At 38.1% G+C, this 23,420-nt stretch overlaps 1 protein-coding gene across 2 annotated transcripts in view; it reads right to left on the bottom strand.

Annotated features, from left to right (window-relative positions):
• The window catches only part of PPA2 (inorganic pyrophosphatase 2), a 104,702-nt gene that overhangs the window by 39,308 nt on the left and 41,974 nt on the right, over positions 1-23,420 (bottom strand). For both annotated transcript variants that reach the window (XM_003899048.5, XM_009207297.4), the window contains exon 7: positions 15,589-15,715. In XM_003899048.5, the coding sequence (XP_003899097.1) occupies positions 15,589-15,715 (127 nt within the window). The remainder of the gene's footprint in view (positions 1-15,588; positions 15,716-23,420) is intronic.

Raw genomic sequence — 23,420 nt, 5'->3', positions numbered from 1 at the left:
GAGAAAGAAGTCATATACCCAGCCATGTGAATGATCACTGATGCCAGAGTCCATTGATAGGTAATTCTAGAAAAGGCAAACTATTGTGACAGAAAGTAGATCAGTGTTTGCTAATGGCCTATGGTAGGAAGAAGGGAATGATTGCACAGGGTTATGTGGGAATTTTGGGGGTTATGGAAATGTTTTGTATTATGAATGTGATCGTTGCTAGAAGACTATATATAGTTATCAAAACTCACTGAATTGTATACTTAAAATGGGGTGAATTTGACTGGATGTAACTTATACCTCAAAGTGAGCTAAAAAATATAAATGAGAGAAAGTCCCAGCCCTGAAAGAGTTCATAATATAGATAGGTGGGTAGATAAGGAAACAAATTATAAATCTGTGAAATCAAAGACATTTTACAGAATCAAACAAAATAATGTGGGAGCAAAAAAAGTGGCAATTAACCAACTGCCTTTGCCTTGTGGAGTCAAAGGCAATTCACTGAGAGATGATATTTAAACTGGTTCTCAAAAGATAAAACTACTAAGGTGCAAAACTACCTGGTATGTATAAGAAAGGGTGAAAATCTCAGTGTGTTAAGAACTTTGGATAAACAGTGTGAATGGCTAGAAAATAAAAAGTATTTTACTAAGTTAGAGAAACTGGATTTTTCTGTAAGCTCTGAGAAGTCAAAACATTTTTAAATATGTTTTCTTTAAAATAAGATAAGTCTGGTAAACAGTGTGGGAGATAAATTTTTTTGTCAGGAGGCTAACTAGAGAAATGTTAACACTGATTCAATGGAAAAGTAAGATATAATTTAAGACAACAGGAAGAAGGAGGGAATGGACTAAAAGATATTTGAGGTCAAATTGAGGGAATCTGGTGACAAATTGTGGTACCAACTTAATAAGAAAGATCAGTGAAGAACAAGATGACAAAGTTTAGAATGTATATATGACTAAAACACAACTGTAATAGTTAAGAATGGCAAAATTCCAAGTATAAATGAATGCTTTCTCCCTTTAAAATAAGTTAAAACACACCTATTTAACGTGTTTTAAGACTGTGCCAAAAGATATACAAGATATAAAATATATAAAAGAATTCCTGAATAAATGGGAAACATATATCAACAACTGATATAAAAATTAATGTTTTAAAGATACCAAAAATCCTTGACAATTAGGATTCTAAAACCTGTACACAAGAATAAAGGCAGTCACTTCCAAGACGGCTGAATAGGAACAGCTCTGGTCTGCAGCTCCCAGGGGGATTGATGCAGAAGATGGGTGATATCTGCATTTCAAACTGAGGTACATGGTTCATCTCATTGGGACTAGTTGGACAGTGGGTGCAGCCCACTGAGGGTGAGGAGAAGCAGAGTGGGGCATCGCCTCACCTGGGAAGTGTAAGGGGTCAGGGATTTCCTTTTCCTAGGCAAGGGAAGCTGTGACAGAGTGTACCTGGAGGAATGGTACACTACGCCCAAATAGTGCATTTTTCCCACAGTCTTCACAACTGGCAGACCGGGGTATTCCCTCCTGTGCCTGGCTCAGTGGGTCCCACGCCCACAGAGCCTTGTTCACTGCTAGAGCAGCAGTCTGAGATCGGCCTGCGAGACTGCAGCCTGGCGGGGGGAGGGGCGTCCACCACTGCTGAGGCTTGAATAGCTAAACAAAGCGGCAGGGAAGCTCGAACTGGGCAGAACTCAGTGCAGCTCAGCAAGGCCTACAGCCTCTATAGACTCCACCTCTGTGGGCAGGGCATAGCTGAACAAAAGGCAGCAGAAACTTCTGCAGACTTAAAGGTCCCTGACTGACAGCTCTGAAGAAGGCAGTGGTTCCCCCAGCACGGCATTCAAGCTCTGAGAACAGAGAGACAGCCTTCTCAAGTTGGTCACTGAACCCCATGTAGCCTGATTGGGAGACACCTCCCAGTAGGGTCCGACAGACACCTCATATAGGCGGGTGCTCCTCTGGGACAAAGCTTCCAGAGGAAGGATCAGGCAGCAATATTTGCTGTTCTGCAATATTTGCTATTCTGAAGCCTCTGCTGGTGATACCCGGGCAAACAGTGTCTGGAGTGGACCTCCAGCAAATTCCAGCAAACATGCAGCTGAGGGGCCTGTTAGAAGGAAAACCAACAAACAGAAAGGAATGGCATCAACATCAACAAAAAAGGACATCTACACCAAAACCCCATCTGTAGGTCACCAACATCAAAGACTAAAAGTAGATAAAACCACAAAGATGGGGAGAAATCAGAGCAGAAAAGCTGAAAAATCAAAAAACTAGAGCACCTCTTATCCTCTAAAGGAACGCAGCTCCTTGCCAGCAACAGAACAAAGCTGGATGGACAACAAGTTTCATGAGTTGACAGAAGTAGACTTCAGAAGGTCAGTAATAACAAACTTCTCCGAGCTTAAGGAGCATGTTCTAACCCATCACAAGGAAGCTAAAAACCTTGAAAAAAAGGTTAGATGAATGGCTAACTAGAATAAACAGTGTAGAGAAGACCTTAAATGACCCGATGGAGCTGAAAACCACAGCACAAGAGCTTCATGACACATGCACAAGCTTCAACAGCCGATTTGATGAAGTGGAAGAAAGGGTATCAGTGATTGAAGATTAAATTAATGAAATAAAGAGAGAAGACAAGATTAGAGAGAAAAGTGAAAAGAAACAAACAAAGCCTCCAAGAAATATGGGACTATGTGAAAAGACCAAATCTATGTTTCATTGGTGTACCTGAAAGTGACAGGGAGAATGGAACCAAGTTAGAAAACACTCTTCAGGATATTATTCAGAAGAACTTCCCCAACCTAGCAAGGCAAGCCAAAATTTAAATTCAGGAAATACAGAGACCACCACAAAGATACTCCTTGAGAAGAGCAACCCCAACACACATGATGTCAGATTTACCAAGGTTGAAATGAAGGGAAAAATGTTAAGGGCAGCCAGAGAGAAAGGTCGGGTTACCCACAAAGGGAAGCCTATCAGACTAACAGCTGATCTCTCTGCAGAAACCCTACAAGTCAGAGGAGAGTGGGGGCCAATATTCAACATTCTAAGAAAAGAACTTTCAACCCAGAATCTCATATCCAGCCAAACTAAGCTTCATAAGTGAAGAAGAAATAAAATCCTTTACAGACAAACAAATGCTGAGAGATTTTGTCACCACTAGGCCAGCCTTACAAGAGCTCCTGAAGGATGCACTAAACATGTAAAGGAAGAACTGGTACCAGCCACTGCAAAAACATGCCAAATTGTAAAGACCATCAACATTATGAAGAAACTGCATGAATTAATGGGCAAAATAACCAGCTAACATCATAGTGACAGGACCAAATTCACAAGTAACAATATTAACCTTAAATGTAAATGGGCTAAATGCCCCAATTAAAAGACACAGACTAGCAAATTGGATAAACAGTCAAGACCTATCAGTGTGCTGTATTCAGGAGACCCATCTCATGTGCACTTTGCTCAAAATAAAGGATGGAGGAAGATCTATCAAGCAAATGAAAAGCAAGAAAAAAAAAAAAAAAAAAAAGCAAGGGTTACAATCCTAGTCTCTGATAAAACAGACCTTAAACCAACATAGATCAAAAGAGACAAAGAAGGCTATTACATAATGGTAAAGGAATCAATTCAACAAGAAGAGCTAACTATCCTAAATATATATGCACCCAAATATGGGAGCACTCAGATTCATAAAGCAAGTCCTTAGAGACCTACAAAGAGGTCTCAAAATAATAAGAGCTATTTATGACAAACCTACAGCCGATATCATACTGAATGGGCAAAAACTGGAAGCATTCCCCTTGAAAATCGGCACAAGATAAAGATGCCCTCTCTCACCACTCCTATTCAACACAGTGTTGGAAGTTCCTGCCAGGACAATCAGGCAAGAGAAGGAAATAAAGGGTATTCCATAAGGAAAAGAGGAAGTCAAACAGGGAAAGGATTCCCTATTTAATAAATGGGGCTGGGAAAACTGGCTAGCCATATGTAGAAAGCTGAAACTGGATCCTTTCCTTACACCTTATACAAAAATTAACTCGAGATGGATTAAAGACTTAAATGTAAGACCTAAAGCCATAAAAACCCTAGAAGAAAACCTAGGCAATACCATTCAGGACACAGGCATAGGCAAAGACTTCATGACTAAAACACCAAAAGCAATGGCAACTAAAGCCAAAATTGACAAATGGGATCTAACTAAACTAAAGAACTTCTGCACAGCAAAATAAACTCTCATCAGAGTGAACAGGCAACCTACAGAATGGGAGAAAATTTTTTGCAATCTACTCATCTGACAAAGGGCTAATATCCAGAATCTACAAAGAACTTACATAAATTTACAAGAAAAAACCCCATCAAAAAGTAAGCAAAGGATATGAACAGACACTTCACAGAAGAAGACACATATGCAGCCAACAGACACATAAAAACATGCTCATCATCACTGGTCATCAGAGAAAGGCAATTCAAAACCACAATGAGAAACCATCTCATGCCAGTTAGAATGGCAATCATTAAAAAGTCAGGAAACAACAGATGCTGGAGAGGATGTGCAGAAATAGGAAGCCTTTACACTGTTGGTGGGAGTGTAAATTAGTTCAACCACTGTGGAAGACAGTGTGGCGATTCCTCAAGGATCTAGAACAAGAAATACCATGTGACTCAGTGATCCCATTACTGGGTATATACCCAAAAGAATTGTAAATCATGCTGCTATAAAGACACATGCACACGTATGTTTATTGCAGTACTATTCACAATAGCGAAGACTTGGAAACAACCCAAATGTCCATCAATGATAGACTGGATTAAGAAAATGTGGCACATATACACCACTGAATACTATGCAGGCACAAAAATGGATGAGTTCATGTCCTTTGCAGGGACATGGATGAAGCTGGAAACCATCATTCTGAGCAAACTATCACAATGACAGAAAACCAAACACCACTCATAGTTGGCAGTTGAACAATGAGAACACACGGACACAGGGCGGGGAACATCACACCATCACACACCAGGGCCTGTTGGGGGGTGTGGGGCTGAAGGAGGGATAGTATTAGTTGAAATACCTAATGTAAATGACGAGTTGATGGGTACAGCAAATCAACATGGCACATGTATACCTATGTAACAAACCTGCACTTTGTGCACATGTACCCTAGAACTTAAAGTATAAAAAGAAAAAACAAAAGAATAAAGGCATAAGAAAAATCAAGTATGAAAAAGTAGAACAAAAGTTGGAAGATTAGTCTCATATATGCTTTATTACAAGACTTCATAATTAAAATAACATGACGCTGGCATAGGATTATATCACTGACACCATATAGAATCCAGAAACAGACTCCTGTATAATGAAATGCGTAAGAAAGACATTCCAAAACAGTAGGAAGAAAATGACTTTCTGTTCAGCAGTGTTAGAAAAAATGTATACATGGACAATGTAAATTCCACATAAATTCAAGACTCGATTGTAAAGATAATAAAATATAAAAGAGTGAAAAGAAAATAAAAACATCTTTCTGACCAAGAGGTAAGAAATCTTTAAACTAGAATCAAAACACTAAAGTCATGTATAAAAAACACTGATAAAATGGGATACATCAAAATTTAAAACCTCCGTAAGCCAAAAGTCAATATAGCATCTCTGCAAATAGAGAATATTTGCAACCTAAATAATAAAGGATTATTATCCAAAAACTCTGGTATACCAAAAGAATGTCAACCCCAATAGAAAAAGTGCAAACAATTTATATACTCAATTCACAGAAGGGAAGATACAAATAATCCAATAAAAATACAAGAAAGATGCTCCAACCCAGTAGTAAGCAGAAAAATAAAGAATTAAAACAAGATAAATCATCTTTTATGTATCAGATTGGCAAAAAAATAATAAACTATTATTTAGGAAGCATTTACTCTCATACACTGATGATACAATCACTGCAAAAGACACTTTGGTAATATCTAGTAAAATTTTGAAATACTTTAAACCTATGGCTCAGTAATAGTGCCACAGGATTCTTCAGCTGTCGCTTTTCCAGCTGGAAATCTCTGTGGCCAGCGGCGCCTTTTCGCGAGTTTTGCTTAGCCCACTGGGCTCCTTCCACCCACTTGGCCTGGCAGGCCGCACTCCGCTCATGCTAAGCCTGGATCCCATGCACGCCAAGGGCAAGCCAGGCACAAAGTGGCAAGGAGCAGGCAACTCTGGGCACCAGCACAGGCACTGGCTCCCTGTGAGGCTGCAGCTGGACCAGGCAAACACTGCAAGTGGCTTCCACTGGAGGCTCCAGGAAACACGGTGGCACTTAGAAGCTTGGAGGCACCAGGAAGTGCAGAGCCCCAAAGAGGATGTCACAGCCCTGGCTTAGGGAGCCATTAGGTCTGGGATCCCTGAAGGCGCCCAGCTCTTCTCTTCTCCTTGTTGCCTGCAATGTGGTGAGCAGGATCAGAAGGTAGCATATTTCAGCCTTGTTTGCCTTAGGGTTCCTTCAGTTTCACCATTTGGGGGGTCCCGAGTTCTTCTCCCATATAGAGGAAGACTGAGGTACCTGGACAAATGGAGGGTGAGCAAGGCAAGGTGCTTTACTGACAGTACAGATCTCAGAAGATCAGAAGTGGGTAGCTGCTATCCACAGGCAGGTCATCCCATTGAGCCTGAGGCCCACTGAGACTGCAGCCCTCAGTGGAGAGGAGACCCAAAGTGGGTAGCTCCTATCGCAGGCACGTTGTCCCGTCTTCCCGAGTCTGGTTGAATCCCAGGTTTTTATGGGCTCAGGAGGAAGTGTGTGCTGACTGGCCCATAGGCAGCCATGGTTAGGCCCAGAAAACACACCATAGGTTCTCACTCCAGGCCAGATTTCACCCAGAACAGACAGCCTGGCCCTCAGGCTTCAGGCCATTCCTGGCTTTAAGGTGGGGCTTCAATGTGGACCCACCTCCTTCCGCCCAGAAGCCCGTCTGCCTCTCGCTATCTATACATCATCTACTGTACCCAGGCTGTTTGTGCCAAGGGGCACCTGCAGGCCTGCACCAAGCCACCCTCAGCACCCCTTTGGCCTCCCTCCCATGCTCATCAGTGCCAAAAGTCCCGAGGGGGCGGAGGTGGCAGGGGGCTGGTGTGTCAGTGCCACTCTGAGTGAGGGCACACCTGGCTGGGTTGCAACAGCACCCAGGTTGGGCCATGACTTCACTCCAAAATCAGAGTGGGGAGAGGCCAGACAGCATTAGCAGGCACTTCTGAGCTTGCAGAGGTCAGGCGGGGGTCTTCCCAGGCCCCCAAGAGTGCAGGGATGCCCAGGTCCACAGCTGTGGCTGGGTGGCTGCAGCTGTGTCCCAGAGGGTGGTGATCCCACCTTGTCAACTCAGAAGGGGATGGGGCTCCCACTTGTTCCTGGCTCCCACAGCTCGGTGGAGCTCGCAGTCCTGGCTGTGCCTCCCTGGCTGCAGCCAAAGTCTTTGCTGCGGCTGCTCCAGACGGGCCACCGCTGCCAACAATAGTATGTCATTTAAGCTTCACAACTTGTAAATTAGGTATTATTTATCTCTTTAATGCAAATTAGTAAACTGGGACTCTAAAAGATTAAGTAATTTGCTCAAGATCTCAAAGGGAATCAATATATTAGCTTTAAAAATGGAGTAACAGGTGTGTGGGGGGCAAATATCAAATTGAATTAGGTAATTACATCTTAAGACCTTCTTCTAACTGAATAAATATCAATATTGTTACCTATTGTTCTATATTCAGGACTAGAATGTCCAACCAGCAGAAAAGAATTCATTAACGAAATGGTTCTCAATTTGAAGGAAATCTATTAGAATCACCCATGGAGCTTTATCTAGCTATATAAATTCACATCTCTAACCTTTCTATCCACTTCCACAAATTGACAGCTACCTATACTTCCACAAAGATTAGGAGGAAAAAAACATTAAAATGCTGCTTTACCTGGATTATCTCCACCAAACCATAACACAAAGTGAAGAAAGCATACAATCGGCTGAGAATTTTTTGTTTTTAGATAAAAACCAGTGACATAAAAGTAATACCCTATCTCTTTGCCTTTATTATATAAAAGGGGAAAAAAAGACACCAGGATATGGCCTTATGCTAAAATTTTGTCCAAAGGGGAGGAAAAAAGAAAAATGAAAAAGGAGTTTCCATTTTACTAAAGGAAGTGATGTTGATTCATTCGCACAACACTCTCATCCCAGTACTACAAATGTTGCTCCCACAGAACTAAACATGTGCACAACTAGTACCCTCTAAAGAAACTCTGTGGGAAGCAAGAACATGTGTTTTTAATGACTTACAAACACTCACAAGAAAATAGTTTAACAACATTCACTGTATTTTCTGTATCACAAATAGAGGTCCCTGCAAAGAGAACTGATTTTCTTAATAATTTCTGCTTACTCAGAATCTCTAAAAGATTTTCATGTTTTCCAAACTGTTCTGCATATCTACGTTTAACATTCACGGGCTGATGAAGAGTATCTTTCATTGTTCTTGCCCTTTCCTTCTCCATTCTCCTTTTCACAAACTGTACTCTTACCAAGACAAAATCTGTACTAAGAATGTGTATTAACGTAATGAAAATATAATGGAATTAACGCATGTCAAAGTGAGTATTACCAAACAAGGTAATTCTACATAGAGACTATATGCACTGTATCAGAAAAACCTCTCAGAAAAGACTTAGATTTTTCTCAAAATATAAACATTCATTACCAGTTTACAAGTAATTTTACATGACCAGTAAAATGAAAACCATACAGATGCCTTGTACATGGAAGGAATTCAAATATTTCTAATCTAATTTTGATTTGAAGCATATAACAAAGTGGCTAAATGCACAGGTCTCGGGTCAGATTGACCTCCACTGAACTTCCAGCTTCATCACTTAACAGTTACCCTAAAGCACTTAAAAATGTGCTCATATCCCCAAGAAATCATCTAATCCTTTAATTTAAACTGGGTTTCCCATAGCACTAACTTTGAAGATAATTTAGGTCTTTCTACTAATAGAAGACAACAAGCTAAAAATAATGGATTTTTAAAAATATTTCCTAGAGCAAAAATTTAGAGATGGGAAAACCCTTGGGGATCTTTTACTTATCAGAAGATCAACTCCATAGTTTTAAGAAATAAAGAAGCAAAGGCTTTGAGAGGTTATGACTTTTCCAAGGTCAGATAATTAATAAACAGAAAGAGCATTTTAGAATTTAGGCCTCCCCCATACTTCACTATATCATAAGAATGACTGAAACCTAAAAAAACTGTAAGAGGTCAAGGTTCAAAAAAGAGACAACAGGTTCTTGGTAATTTAATTCCATCTTAATTATAGTTTTTGAACTCAATTTGTCCTTGTTCCTCAACTGCCTCCTCCCACAACCCATCCCTACATACCTATACCTATTAATGAAATAAGAGGAATAAAGATCAAAAGAGCTATCTTTTCACTGGAATCTCTATCATTGTCCCACTGATGCCTAAATTACTTAAGAGCAAATGGTCAGCACTCTTAGAAAGCAACAAGGTCCAAGGCCACAAATACAGCTGACTAACCCAGCATTTTTCAGAGCCAGACTGGAGTGGAATGACTGGCCATATGATTTAGGCTAGTTACTAACCATGCCCCATGCCCCTTCCACCCGGTGCCTCAGTTTCTCTATCCTTTAAAAAGAGAATAACATATCTTGACTGAAGTTGTGTGCAGATTAAACATAATCCAAAAGAAGCACTTAGCATAGTTTCTTCTTAGGCATATTGCGATTGTCTGACAAATGTTAGAGCTCTTAGGTTGATGATGCTGATATGCAAGCCCCTTTCCAAGCCAGAGTACATTCTGCTGTCTTCTAACACACACAGAAAAGCAAATTGAACTTTATTCTTTTTGGTTACAAAACATGAATATTTTCCCTTAAGATCACTATGCTATTCTTTTTTTCCCCCTATATGACAGTATTAAGTTGTGTTTTAGGAGGAAAGGAAATAGAACACTACATTAATTTGCTTATTTTTAAACAATAATTACAGAAGCACTAGAAGTGTTTACTTAGCAAATGAACATTTAAGCCAAATAGATTGTGTCTCAACGTATTTAGTTTTGCCTTGAGAGTAAGTAGTTTTGATTTTTAAATTTCTCTAAATATAAGCTGAAATTCTACATATATAAAAGACATACCTTAATAATTTTAGGACAAGTGTGATGCCGGCCTATGAAAATGTCAGAACTGTCTTATTTTAAATAATTGCTCATATGATTTATTCATCTACAATGTATCTATATCAATATAACTGTTCTGATTTCAATTGTTTTAAATCTTTCACATATTCAAACTATAAAATCACCGCACAGGTAAACAGTTACTGCAGCACAACACACAATAGTTTTCATTTATTTAAAGACCAAACAAAAGAAATCTTCATTGCTCTGCAAGTTGAAACAGCATCTAGGCCTAAATTAGCTCCTCGTGACATTAGTTCTCCTGACATAAGGTCCTTAGGCCCAGTGGCAATTCTGAAGAGGCACAAACATCTGTTTGGTGAGTATCTGAAGCTGTACATTATAGAAGGAGGTTAATTTAACCACGAGAAAAATTACACATGCCCTAGCATTTCAATCCTCTTAAAAAGCTCTAAACTTGGTTATTTGATAACCAAAGCTATTATTCGCACTGGCCAAGGTATTTTCTAGTAACAATTTAAGTGTCCTAAAAGTCTTATTAACTCTTACAGGCCATTAGGGTACCAACAAGAGCATTAGGGCCTGAAACCTAATTACAGGGCATAAAATGGTCTTCGTGCTCTGTTAGTGAGCCTGCTGAAGTGACCAATTTTGTATCACGGAGGACAGGGAGTTTCCTTTCCAATGTTATTTGGACATTTTTTAGACTTTTACAGTGGCTACTCCATTTTTAGAAGGTGAAACTAGAAGACTTAAAACAGTAACGTTAAAATTACAGAACTATAACCATAAAAAAGTTTTTTACTAATTGAAAAATGTTCTCTGATGCAATGGCTAGTTTAAGTTCAGTCATCATAGGTAAAAACCGTAAATATTAAAACAGGGGTATACAGTCTACCAAAGTCTGTACATATGTTAATCAGGATCAAAAAAGTTACTTCATTTTATTTATTTCCCAAAAAAAGTTATTTTATTTGTTCACAAATTAAAACAACCCCAAAACATCTTTGAAGAACCATAACTTAAATGTGTCTATATGAATAAAAAGAAAATACACAGATATAAGGACATACTATGAACTAAAACGAGCTTCATTCTCAAAAAAGAAAAACTTTGACAAACCATGCCAAATAACAGCTTCTTTTTCTTTTGGGATTTTTTTTTTTTTTTGAGATGGAGTTTTGCTCTTGTTGCCTAGGCTAGAGTGCAATGGCGTGTTCTCGGCTCACCACAACCTCCGCCTCCTGGGTTCAAGTGATTCGCTTGCCTCAGCCTCCCAAATAGCTGGGATTACAGGCATGTGTCACCACACCCAGCTAATTTTGTATTTTTAGTAGACATGGGGTTTCTCTACATGGGTCAGGCTGGTCTCGAACTTATGACCTCAGGTGATTCACCTGCCTCGGCCTCTTTTTCTAAAGATAGTAGAAACTAATAGGATGGATATGAATTTTATTATTTATTTATTTATAGAAACGAAGTCTCACTATGTTGCTCAGGCTGGTCTCACACTCCTGCACTCAAATGACCCTCCTGTCTCAGCTTCCCAAAGTGCTGGGATTACAGGTGTAAGCCACCATGCTGGCCAAGGATTTACTTTTAAAATGTCTAATAACAATAAAAATGTACAGGAAATTTAAAAAATCTCTATATACTCCTATATTACACACATCCCCAGAAAACTACACAATTAAAAAGAAAATTCCTGATAGCTGCCCTCCCCTAAGTGTTTTTAAATTTTTCTCGTTTATCTGACAAACAAGCCAAGAAGTATAGATGACAAATGTTTAAAGTCATAAAATATAAAATCACTTATTCCTTTATAATATAAATTTCAATTTATACACAGTAATTTATATTTAAAGTTACTGCATTAGATATTTTTGGAAAATGGACACCAGCCAACAATGAAAAGGGAAAACTAAAGAGGGAATGGTAGAATTTAAGTAAGTAGAATTAACCAAGCATTGAAAAGAAACCCGCAGGTGATAGCTATGCAGGAGGTTCAGAGAACAGTCTGTCCAAAGATGATCACTTAATAAATAGTATGATAAACTAAATGAATAATATTTACATAATAATACTGTAAATGCTACTTAGTTTTTAATTTTCAGATTCAACCATGAAGCAAAATAGGAAAAACAATTATACTTCACGTAATGTAAACATTATAAATTTTGACACTATAGAATTGATAGTGGAGCTGAGAGAAGTTAGGTTGTAAGGGACAGAAAAGGATAAAAATATAGAAACTGAATGTTCTAAGTTCTACACTGGGCAGTTAAGAGTTATTGTTCAAAGTCAATGAGGCAATAAATCCAGCTCCAAATATACAACTTAGAGTTATTAGGATAACAGTAGAAATATGGTAACACAGTTGATAAATGTTTAAGAATTTAAGTTCCTTGTCTTCCAAAGTAATAATTTGAGTCAACAGGGCAAATGCATAATTTAAGAAATTTAAGCACATCATTTACAGAATAGAAGCAACCATTCAAAAGAACAAAAAACATCTGCGATAAGATATGAGAAGATGAGATGGGCGGTAGGAAGAAAAACTTTACTTTTCATGTTATATACCGTTTTTTACACTTCTGAGTTTTTATTTCCATGTATAAAATTAATTTTATAATTTTAAAAATGCCATCTAAAATCCTGTGTTTGTGATTTTAGATGGTAAATATGAAAGACATAAATACCAAAACATTTTAAAAGTTGCTTGATTTAGGATTAAATACTGTTGACTACAAATAATTTTTCAAAAATAAAAAACATTTATACTACAATCTCTTCTTCCTTTCAATTTGTGCCTACATCAATTTTTTTCCTGGGTCTCTGTAAAGTAAGAGAAAAGAAAGAAGAAAATTCAACAAAGGTATGCAGAACATATTAACAATAATGTGAAGGTAAAAGGAATGAGAAAAAAATGTGTTATTCTTAAAACTATCAAACTTGCCGGGCGCTGTGGCTCAAACCTGTAATCCCAACACTTTGGGAGGCTAAGGCGGGTAAATCCCTTGAGGCCAGGAGTCCAAGACCAGCCTGGTCAACACGGTGAAACCCCATCTCTTCTAAAATACAAAAAATTAGCCAGGTGTGGTGGCACACGCCTGTACTCCCAGCTAGTCAGGAGGCTGAGGCACAAGAATCACTCGAACCTAGGAGGCGGCAGTTGCAGTGAGCCGAGATCGTGCCACTGCACTTCAGCGTGGAAGGCAGAGAGAGACTCTGTCTCAAAAAAAACCTACCAAACTTATTTCATAAAATCTAGACGTAAGAGAAGAGTACTTTAAGTATTAACTAATATGAACAATATACAAATATCCTTAAAATAAACAATTTTCATTTTCCCCATATACTTTACTCATTCTTTTGGGATTTCAAAAACATATTATGAATAAGAATTGTTATGTTTTCATGATGAAAATAACACGTGTTCACTTTTAATACAATGATAAATGTACTGGTTTTCTAAAACAATAACATCTTGTTTTAACTATTCAAGTTCAATAATTTCTTCTCAACCCAAATCAGCAACTGGCTTTAGTGTTTCTGCATATCTCTTCATAAAAGCAAATGTGAAAGGAATTTAGAAAGATGTCCAAAGTGCAAAGTCATCTCCATTCTGAGTACACAACAGAAATAAAATGAATAGAGTTAAAACTTTTTATTCTAACACTTAGGAAACTCAAGGAGTCATGCTGGGCTTATGTGATCTAGTTTCAATACCTCTAGTTACAAATATATAAATTACTAGAATCAAGGATGAATTGCTTGGTGTAATAGTATAGATGGGCTATATATTGCTCAGTACAGTACTGAGCAATTCACACTTTAGAATCAGACAGAAACGAGTTCAAGCTGTATACTATTTACATGTTTGCAAACGTGGGCAAGTCACTTACATTCTCTGAGCATCTTCTAAGTTAAGAACAATAATATCTATTATAACAGGCACCAGTGCTTGTTATATGCTGGACAATTTAAAATGTTAAATCACATCTCCAATAGTACTGAACTACTACTCTCTAAATAATATTTTCATTTTCATTCAAGTGCTCAGCTTTTTCAGCTTAAAGGGGCATCCCTTAGTACAGTTTCATGACTTTTAGTGTGGCAGATCACGAATGAATTAGGTGGATGATTTGTTTCGGCTGCCTGTGGCACTAATAGATTATCAATTCTCATTTGAGGAGCAGTTAAGGTGCTAAAAAATGTTTTTAACTAAATAAAATTTATTTACTATTCTCATATATATGTATATGAAAAGTATAAAAATAGACAAAATCAGGGTAAAATAATGAGATAAGAAATATATATGGTTTATAGACTTGAGGCTCCTATTTTAATTGTAGTTTTCACATTTTACTTTTGACCCTCAGGTTACATGCACTTCACCCTACCAGACCTCTCCCTTTCTCAATTATATGCAAGAATGACAACACAGAAATCTCTCCTGCTGTTTCAAGTGCAAGAAAAGGTACATAAACTAAGATTAATACATTGTTAATGAGGTTCGGTCATCTTAGAAATGGTAATATTTCCAGTTTTAGAATTGAAGTTTACAAGGAAAAAGGATCCTGAGCAAGAATAAAACAGGAAAGAAAAATGGAGGAAAAATTGGTCAAAGAATAATAATAGTTGTCATATATTCGACACTGGTATGTGAAAGCCAGAAGCTTTAAATAAATCATTTCTTATATTGCCAACAACTTTACAAGTAGGTATAATCATCTCCATTTAGAGATGAGCAACTAAAATTCAGGAATGATCTATGCAAAGTCACTCATCCAGGAAGTAGCACAGCCAGAACTTAAACTGAAGTCTGTCTGACTCCAAACAAAATTAAATCATACCAAGCTATTTCCAGAACTTAAAATTTCTAGCACATCAAAATTTCATTAGAGGGCAGTTACTTCTTCCTTCATTTGTACAAGAAGAGACAAAAACTAGGTGCAGAAATAGCTTTTGCTGTCGATGACACTCCTTCCTTCTTGTTAGTCATATGAACAAAAGAGATTTCAGGGTAAAAATGCCAGTATTGTATGCTTTTATTCCTAGTCAAAGGATGCTTTCAAAACAATTCCCAATAGCAGGTGGGCCATCAAAACCATGGAAGGAAAGAAGAAAGGAGGGAAGGAAGGAGTGAAAGGGAGAGGAGGAGAGTGAAAGAGAGGTGACAGGAGAGGGAAGAAAAAGGGAATAGAGGGAAACCAGTAGAATGTACTTTCTTCATTTAAAATATAATGTGTCTATCTACCTCTTTTCCTCTCTTGTTTTTAAAAAGTACATTTAACTCCCCTATGTGAACTTCTTTTAAGTTCTAAGAATTCCAGTGACACACTAATTTGCTTTCACTTTCTGGAAAGTAACAGTCTTACCATGAAACTTTGAGGCTTCAGGATCATTCACATTGATAGCAATTAATTTCCAATCTGTTTCACCTTCATCAATAAGAGCCAAAATTCCGAGAATCTTCACATGAACAACTTCTCCACAAGAAAGAATCTTTAAAGAGAACAGAAATTCACTATAGGCTTTGGAGAGTTTACTCACATATCACAAAATCCATATAAAAGATGAAAAGAACTACAGACTGAAATGTAATAAAGCCTCAATAATTAAAAATAACATGAAAATAGCCAAAGTCTGCCTTGCAATGAATGTCCCTTTAGAGTTAACTTTCTCAAAATTTCCACTTTCACCAATGATTGAATTACTTTACTGATAAACAAACAACTTGCCCTCCCATTGCAAATAGCTAAAAAACTGGACAGAATATATGAAATCACTCATTTCAGACATTAAACAACAGGCAGTACAGGACTGTGACCCCAGAGAGAAGTAAACAAACGAGAAGAGACATCTGATTGCCCTGGCTTTCTGCTCAATACACGTTCCAAACCACGGTAGAGAGAAAGGAACCCTGTAAGAGGACAGGGATCTCACTGAGGTTAAAGAACAGAGTTTAAAAAAAAAATGGAGAGGATGAGGCAGCTGGAATTTGTAGGGCATGGTACTAGAGATAAGAAATAACTACAGCAATATACATTGGGGTTCCCTTGAGACACAGATTAAACACTAACCTGTGCATGCATGGGATGAGACTCTATAAGTCAAGAGAAGAACAACTGCCAGAGATCTATAAAATGAGTTCCAACCACCCAGGAAAACCTCATTCAGCACAAGGGGCATTCATTAGTGAACCTATAACAGGCATGCCTTAATGGTAGGACTAAACTGGCTCTCAAATAAAGGTTACTCTAGACCTGTGCTAACAAAGTTTTAAAAGTGCCTGGATACAACCAAACTGACTCATAATTAACTACCTGTAAAAACAAATATTCTTTAAAGGAAGACAACAACATCCAGGCACTCAACATAACACAACATCCAAAATTCTGTCAATACACAAGAAAATGTAAGCTCTAAATGGGGAAAAAGATTAAAAATCATTCAACAGAAACATTTCCAGAAATGTTAGATGATTTAACAGATAGGAACCTCAAAACAACTACTGTAAATATGCTCAAAGATTTAAAGAAAAGCATGACAATATGGAAGGGAGAAATAGAAAACATAAAAAGAACCAAATGGAACTTTAAAAGCTAAGACATACATGATCTGAAATGAAAAATTCTCTCAATAAGCTTAACAACAAAATAGATATTGCCAAAGAGAAAATTAGTGAACCTGAAGACACTGTAACAGAAACTTTCCAAAGTGCAGCAGAGAAACAAAAAGGATAAGAAAAAATTAACAATCCCAGTGTCCTCTCGGACAGCATCCAGCACTCTATCTCATGTATAAATGGAATTCCAGAATGGGAAAGAGGAAGCAGAAAAATACTTGAATAAATAACAACCAAAAATTTTCCAAATTTGATGAAAAGTATAAACCCACAGATTGAGAAAGCACGCATACACACACACACACACACACACACACGTGCGCACGCACGCCCATCAGAATAAACAAAAAAAAAATCCAAAGTGAAGCACATCATAATCAAAGTGCTGAAAACCAGTGACAATGACAGAGAATAAATCTTAAAAGGAGATAGAGGGGAAAAAAGATTACATAAAGGTATGTTGATAAGAATGACAGCCAATTTCTCTTTAGAGGCAATGTAAGCCAGAAGACAAAAAAATGAAATTTTTAAAATTCTTAAAAACACTACCAACCTAGAATGCTGGGAATCAGAAAGACTTTGCAAAGGGGAAAGGGGGACCCTTCTGGGATGATGGAAATGCTTCATATTTTAATTGAAGGAGGAGGTTATGTGTGTGTATACATAGGTCAAAACTCACTATATACTTAAAATGAGTACACTCTATTGTAATATATGTTATATATATACACATAATGACTTAAAGTTTATTTTAATGGTTAAAAAGAAAATAGAAGGTTGCTTCCAAGATGTCTGAATAAGAACAGCTCTGGTCTACAGTTCCCAGCAAGATCAACGCAGAAGACAGGTGATTTCTGCATTTCCAACCGAGGTACCTGGTTCATCTCACTGGGACTGGTTGGACAGTGGGTGCAGCCCATGGAGGGTAAGCCGAAGAAGAGCAGGATGTCGCCCTACCTGGGAAACACCAGGGGTCGGGGGATTTCCCTTTCCCAGCCAAGGGAAGCCGTGAGTGACTGTACCTGGAGGAATGGTGCACTCCTGCCCAAATACTGTGCTTTTCCCACAGTCTTCACAATCAACAGACCAGGAGATCCCCTCCCATGCCTGGCTTGGTGGGTCCCACGCACATGGAGCCTTGCTTGCTGCTAGCGCAGCAGTCTGAGATAGACCTGGGACGCCGGAGCTTGGTGTGGGGAGAGGTGTCCACCATTACTGAGGCTTGAATAGGCGGTTCTATGCTCACAGTGTAAACAAAGCCACAGGGAAGCTCGAACTGGGCGGAGCCCACCGCAGCTCAGCAAGGCCTACTCCCTCTCTAGATGCTACCTCTCGGGGCAGAGCATATCTGAACAAAAGGGAGCAGCCAGCTTCTCCAGACTTAAACGTCCCTGCCTGACAGCTCTGAAGAGAGCAGTAATTCTCCCAGCATGGCGTTCAAGCTCTGATAACAGACAGACTGCCTCCTCAAGTGGGTCCCTGACCCCTGTGTAGCCTGACTGCAAGATACCTCCCAGTAGAGGCTGACAGACACCTCATATAGGCAGGTGCCCCTCTGGGACAAAGCCTCAGGCAGCAATATTTGCTGTTCTGCAGCCTCTTCTGGTGAAACCCAGGCAAACAGGGTCTGGAGTGGACATCCAGCAAACTCCAGCAGACCTGCAGCTGAGGGGCCTGTTAGAAGGAAAACTAACAAACAGAAAGGAAATAGCACCAACATCAGCAAAAAAGTCATTCATGCCAAAACCCCATCCGCAGGTCACCAACATCAAAGACCAAAGGTAGATAAAACCACAAAGATGGGGAGAAACCAGAGCAGAAAGGCTGAAAATTCCAAAAACCAGAACGCCTCTTCTCCTCCAAAGGATCACAGCTCCTCGCCAGCAATGGAACAAAGCTGGATGGAGAATGAGTTTGACAAGTTGACAGAAGTAGGCTTCAGAAGGTCAATAATAACAAACTTCTCCGAGCTAAAGAAGCATGTTCTAACCCTTCGCAAGGAAGCTAAAAACCTTGAAAAAAAGTTAGACAAATGGCTAACTGGAATAACCAGTGTAGAGAAGAGCTTAAATGACCTGATGGAGCTGAAAACCACAGTACAAGAATTTTGTGAAGCATACACAAGCGTCAATAGCCAATTCGATCAAGCAGAATAAAGGATATCAGTGATTGAAGATCAAATAATGAAATAAAGAGAGAAGACAAGATTAGAGGAAAAAAGAGTGAAAAGAAACGAACAAAGCCTCCAAGAAATATGAGACTACGTGAAAAGACCACTATGTTTGATTGGTGTACCTGAAAGTGACGAGGAGAATGGTACCAAATTAGAAAACACTCTTCAGGATATTATCCAGGAAAACTTCCCCAACCTAGCAAGGGAGGCCAACATTCAAATTCAGGAAATACAGAGAACACCACAAAGATAATCCTCAAGAAGAGCAACCCCGACATATATAATTGTCAGATTCACCAAGGTTAAAATGAAGGAAAAAATGTTAAGAGCAGCCAGAGAGAAAGGTCAGGTTACACACAAAGGGAAGCCCATCAGACTAACAGCGGATCTCTCGGCAGAAACCCTACAAGCCAGAAGAGAGTGGGAGCCGATATTCAACATTCTTAAAAGAATTTTCAACCCATAATTTCATATCCAGCCAAACTAAGTCTCATAAGTGAAGGAGAAATAAAATCCTTTACAGACAAGCAAATGCTGAGAGATTTTGTCACCACTAGGCCAGCCTTACAAGAGCTCCTGAAGGAAGCACTAAACATGGATATAAACAACCAGTACCAGCCACTCCAAAAACATGCCAAATTGTAAAGACCACTGATGCCCGGAAGAAACTGCATCAATTAATGGGCAAAATAACCAGCTAGCATCATAAAGACAGGATCAAATTCACACATAACAATATTAACCTTAAATGTAAATGGGCTAAATGCCCCAATGAAAAGACAGAGTGGCAAACTGGATAAAGAGTCAAGACCCATCAGTGTGCTGTATTCAGGAGACCCATCTCATGTGCAAAGATACACATAGGCTCAAAATAAAGGGATGGAGGAAGATCTACCAAGCAAATGGAAAGCAAAAAGAAGCAGGAGTTGCAATCCTGGTCTCTGATAAAACAGACTTTAACCAGAACTCATGTTCTAACTCACAAGTGGGAGTTGAACAATGAGAACACATGATACATGGAGGGGAACATCATACACCGAGGCCTGTTGGGGCTTGGGGGCTAGAGGAGGGATAGCATTAGGCGAAATACCTGATGTAGGTCACGGGTTGATGGCTGCAGCAAACCACCATGGCACACACATACCTATGTAACAAAACTGCATGTTCTGCACATGTAACCCAGAACTTCAAGTATAATAAAAAATAAAAAATAAAAAATAAATAAACAGAAAAAACTCAATTGAAATGGAAGAAACCATGAACAGGCAATTCACAGAAGAAATGAAAACAGCCTTTAAGGGTATAAAAAGATGCTCAAGCTCATTCATGATATAACTACCTTGTGGTTTAAATTAATATCCCTGCTTAGTGTTTGCAGAATTCTCACACAATAGGTAGTTGCCTGTCATTTTGATCTTCTCCTCCATATTTTGCTTTCTCTGTTCTGGAGGAAATTTCTCTGGCTGCCAGACCTAAATCTACAAAGGGGATCATTTTTCTTATTCTATCCAGAGGAATCAGCAGTTGAAGCAAAACTTTTAATTTCATTCCACTGAACAAGCCTGGAAATTATGGACATAAGACAGCCTAGGCAAGTGTGGCTAGAAGTGCATTATTTTATTACCAAGAAAATTTAAAGATAAATGAGAATCAAAGATGACCAAGAGGCAGAATACAAGGAATGAGTAGATGACAGTAACTAACTAAGCTGGCACATCTTCCATTGGCAATACTACTCCAGTCACTGGCAGCTATCATCAATGAACCTGAGATTTTCAATATGTGTATAACTTATTCCCTTATGCCTACCTACAAAGTTTCATATAATGGTCAATATTCCAAAATTTAAAAGTTAAGAAAAATGTCATTTTAAGGTCTAAGAGCAATTTTTTTAATTAACAAATCAAAATCTCATCACATTATGTAAGTAAAAACAATCCATATATTTAAAAAATTAGGCACCAAGAAAGTGGACCTGTTTACAGTTTCAACCTATTGCAATCTGTGCTGAAACTGAAGTTATTTACATGTCTTGAAATTTAAGATATCCACTAGGCCTAGAAGCTCACACTAAATAGAAAATAAAACCATTACATAATATAAACTTGATTCCTCCTGCTTGAGGGGAAAAGAGACCTGAGAATCCTTTTAAATTGCTTCATAGTACCTTTTTTACAAATCACATTTATCAGTTACTAGTGAAAAGTAAAACATAATAGAGTAAAGCCTTAAGAAAATAATAAATGATATTGACAAAACAGGTTTCGCAAAATACTTCAAAAATATTTTAAGAGAAATCCAGAAATAGTGTGACTTAAGCAGATGTTCTATGTGCTTAAGAAAGTTATTTCAGTGAGGCTCCCTCAAGCTGCCAATGTCAAGTTTATATGCGTGCATTCTTTCTATACATCTTTTTTATTTTTAAAGGTTTGGTTGGCTATAGATTTTCACTGTAAACCTGGAATTTGAACACATGCTTCAGAACAAATTTCTTCATAATTCAAAATGCAGTTTCACATTTAGAAAACAAGGTATGTAGAAAAAAAGTCACTTCTCTGTCCTGAAATTATTTATTTTGAGGGAAAAAAACTAGAATTTTAAGTCATAAAGTCAAATAAATCCTGTCAGAATATTTGGAAGTTGATTCTAAAATCTTAACATAAATCTGTATGGAATTGTAATTAGCTAACACAACTAACGTGACTGTATACACTAACTGAAATCTGAATTCCAGGGGAATATACACAATTATATTAGACTCTTACATGTTTAGCCTCTATTAAGTACTCAGCTCTATATTAGGCACTGTGTATTAAAAGAAAGAATGAATTGTTCTCAAGGATTTACAGTCTTAATTTGGGTGACTTAGATACCTCAGGGCAGAACAGAATATAAGACTGAACACATAGTGAGTTTAAACATGTAATATCAACACTATGTGCCTCATTTCTCATAGCTGTGCCTTCTTCATTTCTAATGCCACTGCCCTGATCTAGGAACAGAGAGTCAAGGTAGGTTCTCCAATATGATAAAAGGACAAGATAGAGGCTAACAAATCAGAAGACTATAACACTATAGACATGAGGTAATTTGGATCTAGATTAGAGACATGACAGCGGATAGTCTAGATAAGGGTAGTGAAATATTTAAAAGGAAAAACAAATAGTACACAAGGAGAAAAGAAAATGATTTACCAAACACATACTGTGTGACGGGCACTAGAGGATATCTTCTATGGGTACCATTTTATTCTTCACTTACAAAAACTAGTGTAGAGTGTAGATATTATCCCCGTCTTGGAAATAAAGATACTGGGATTCACAGCAGTTAAATAATTTTTGCCTGAGACCACAGAACTAGTGAATGGAAGACCTGGGATTCACACCCCAAACTGAGCCAAAGCTGCTTCTCTTGTCAAACTGTACTGAGAAAGCGGATCAGTCCTTGCCTGAGGAAAGAAGGTTGGGAATGTCAAAGGAAGAGATTACAAAGAAGTGTAAGAAAACATTTGGGGGTGATAAATATGTTCATTTTCTTATTTCTGATAATAATTTTGCATGTAATTATAGCAAAACTCATCGATTTGTGTACACTTTAAATAGGTACAGTTTATTATATGTCCATTATAACTCAATAAAGCTAGAAAAAAATCTACTTCACATTTATGGCTAAAACTATTTTTTTTTAAAATGCATTACTTTCTTGGATAAAATAATTATTCACATTTGTTTAAGATGAAATCAGACATAAGCTTGTTTTAATTTAAAAAAATCACAATACCATTTCACTACCACTAGGATGATTGTTATAAACCAAAAAGGGAAAATAATGAGTACTGGTAAGGATCTGGAGAAACTGGAACCCTTGAATATTGTTCGTGGGAGTTAACATGCTGGGGAAAACAATTTGGTGGTTCCTCAAAGAGTTAAATTCAGAATTACCATATGACCCAGCAATTCCACTCCTAGGTGAATAAAATGGATAAGAGTATTCAAACAAAAACTCGTACATGAATGTTCATAGTGGTGCTATTCATAATAGCCAAATGGTAGAAACAAGCCAAATGCCCATCAACTAATGAATGGAAAAGTAAAAGGCAATATTATCCATCAGTGGATTATTATTCACCCATAAAAGGGAATGAAGTGCCAATACATGCTACAACACGGATGAATCTCAAAAGCACACTAAGTGAAAGGGGCAGATACAAAAGGTTACATATTATGTGAGACCATTTACATGAAATATCCAGAATAGGTAAACCTATAGCATAGAGACAGTAAATCAGTGGTTGCCAGGGGCCAGTTAGAGAATGAAATGGGGAGTGACTGCTAATGGGGATGGGGTTTCCTTTTGAGGTCATGAAATGTTTGGGACTAGACAGATACAGGTGATGGTTATACAACACT

The sequence above is a fragment of the Papio anubis genome, chromosome 3, assembly GCF_008728515.1.
Source record: "Papio anubis isolate 15944 chromosome 3, Panubis1.0, whole genome shotgun sequence".
In the NCBI taxonomy this organism is placed as follows: domain Eukaryota; kingdom Metazoa; phylum Chordata; class Mammalia; order Primates; family Cercopithecidae; genus Papio; species Papio anubis.
Note: the sequence above shows the minus strand (reverse complement) of the source record. Positions and strands in the feature narration are given on the sequence as shown.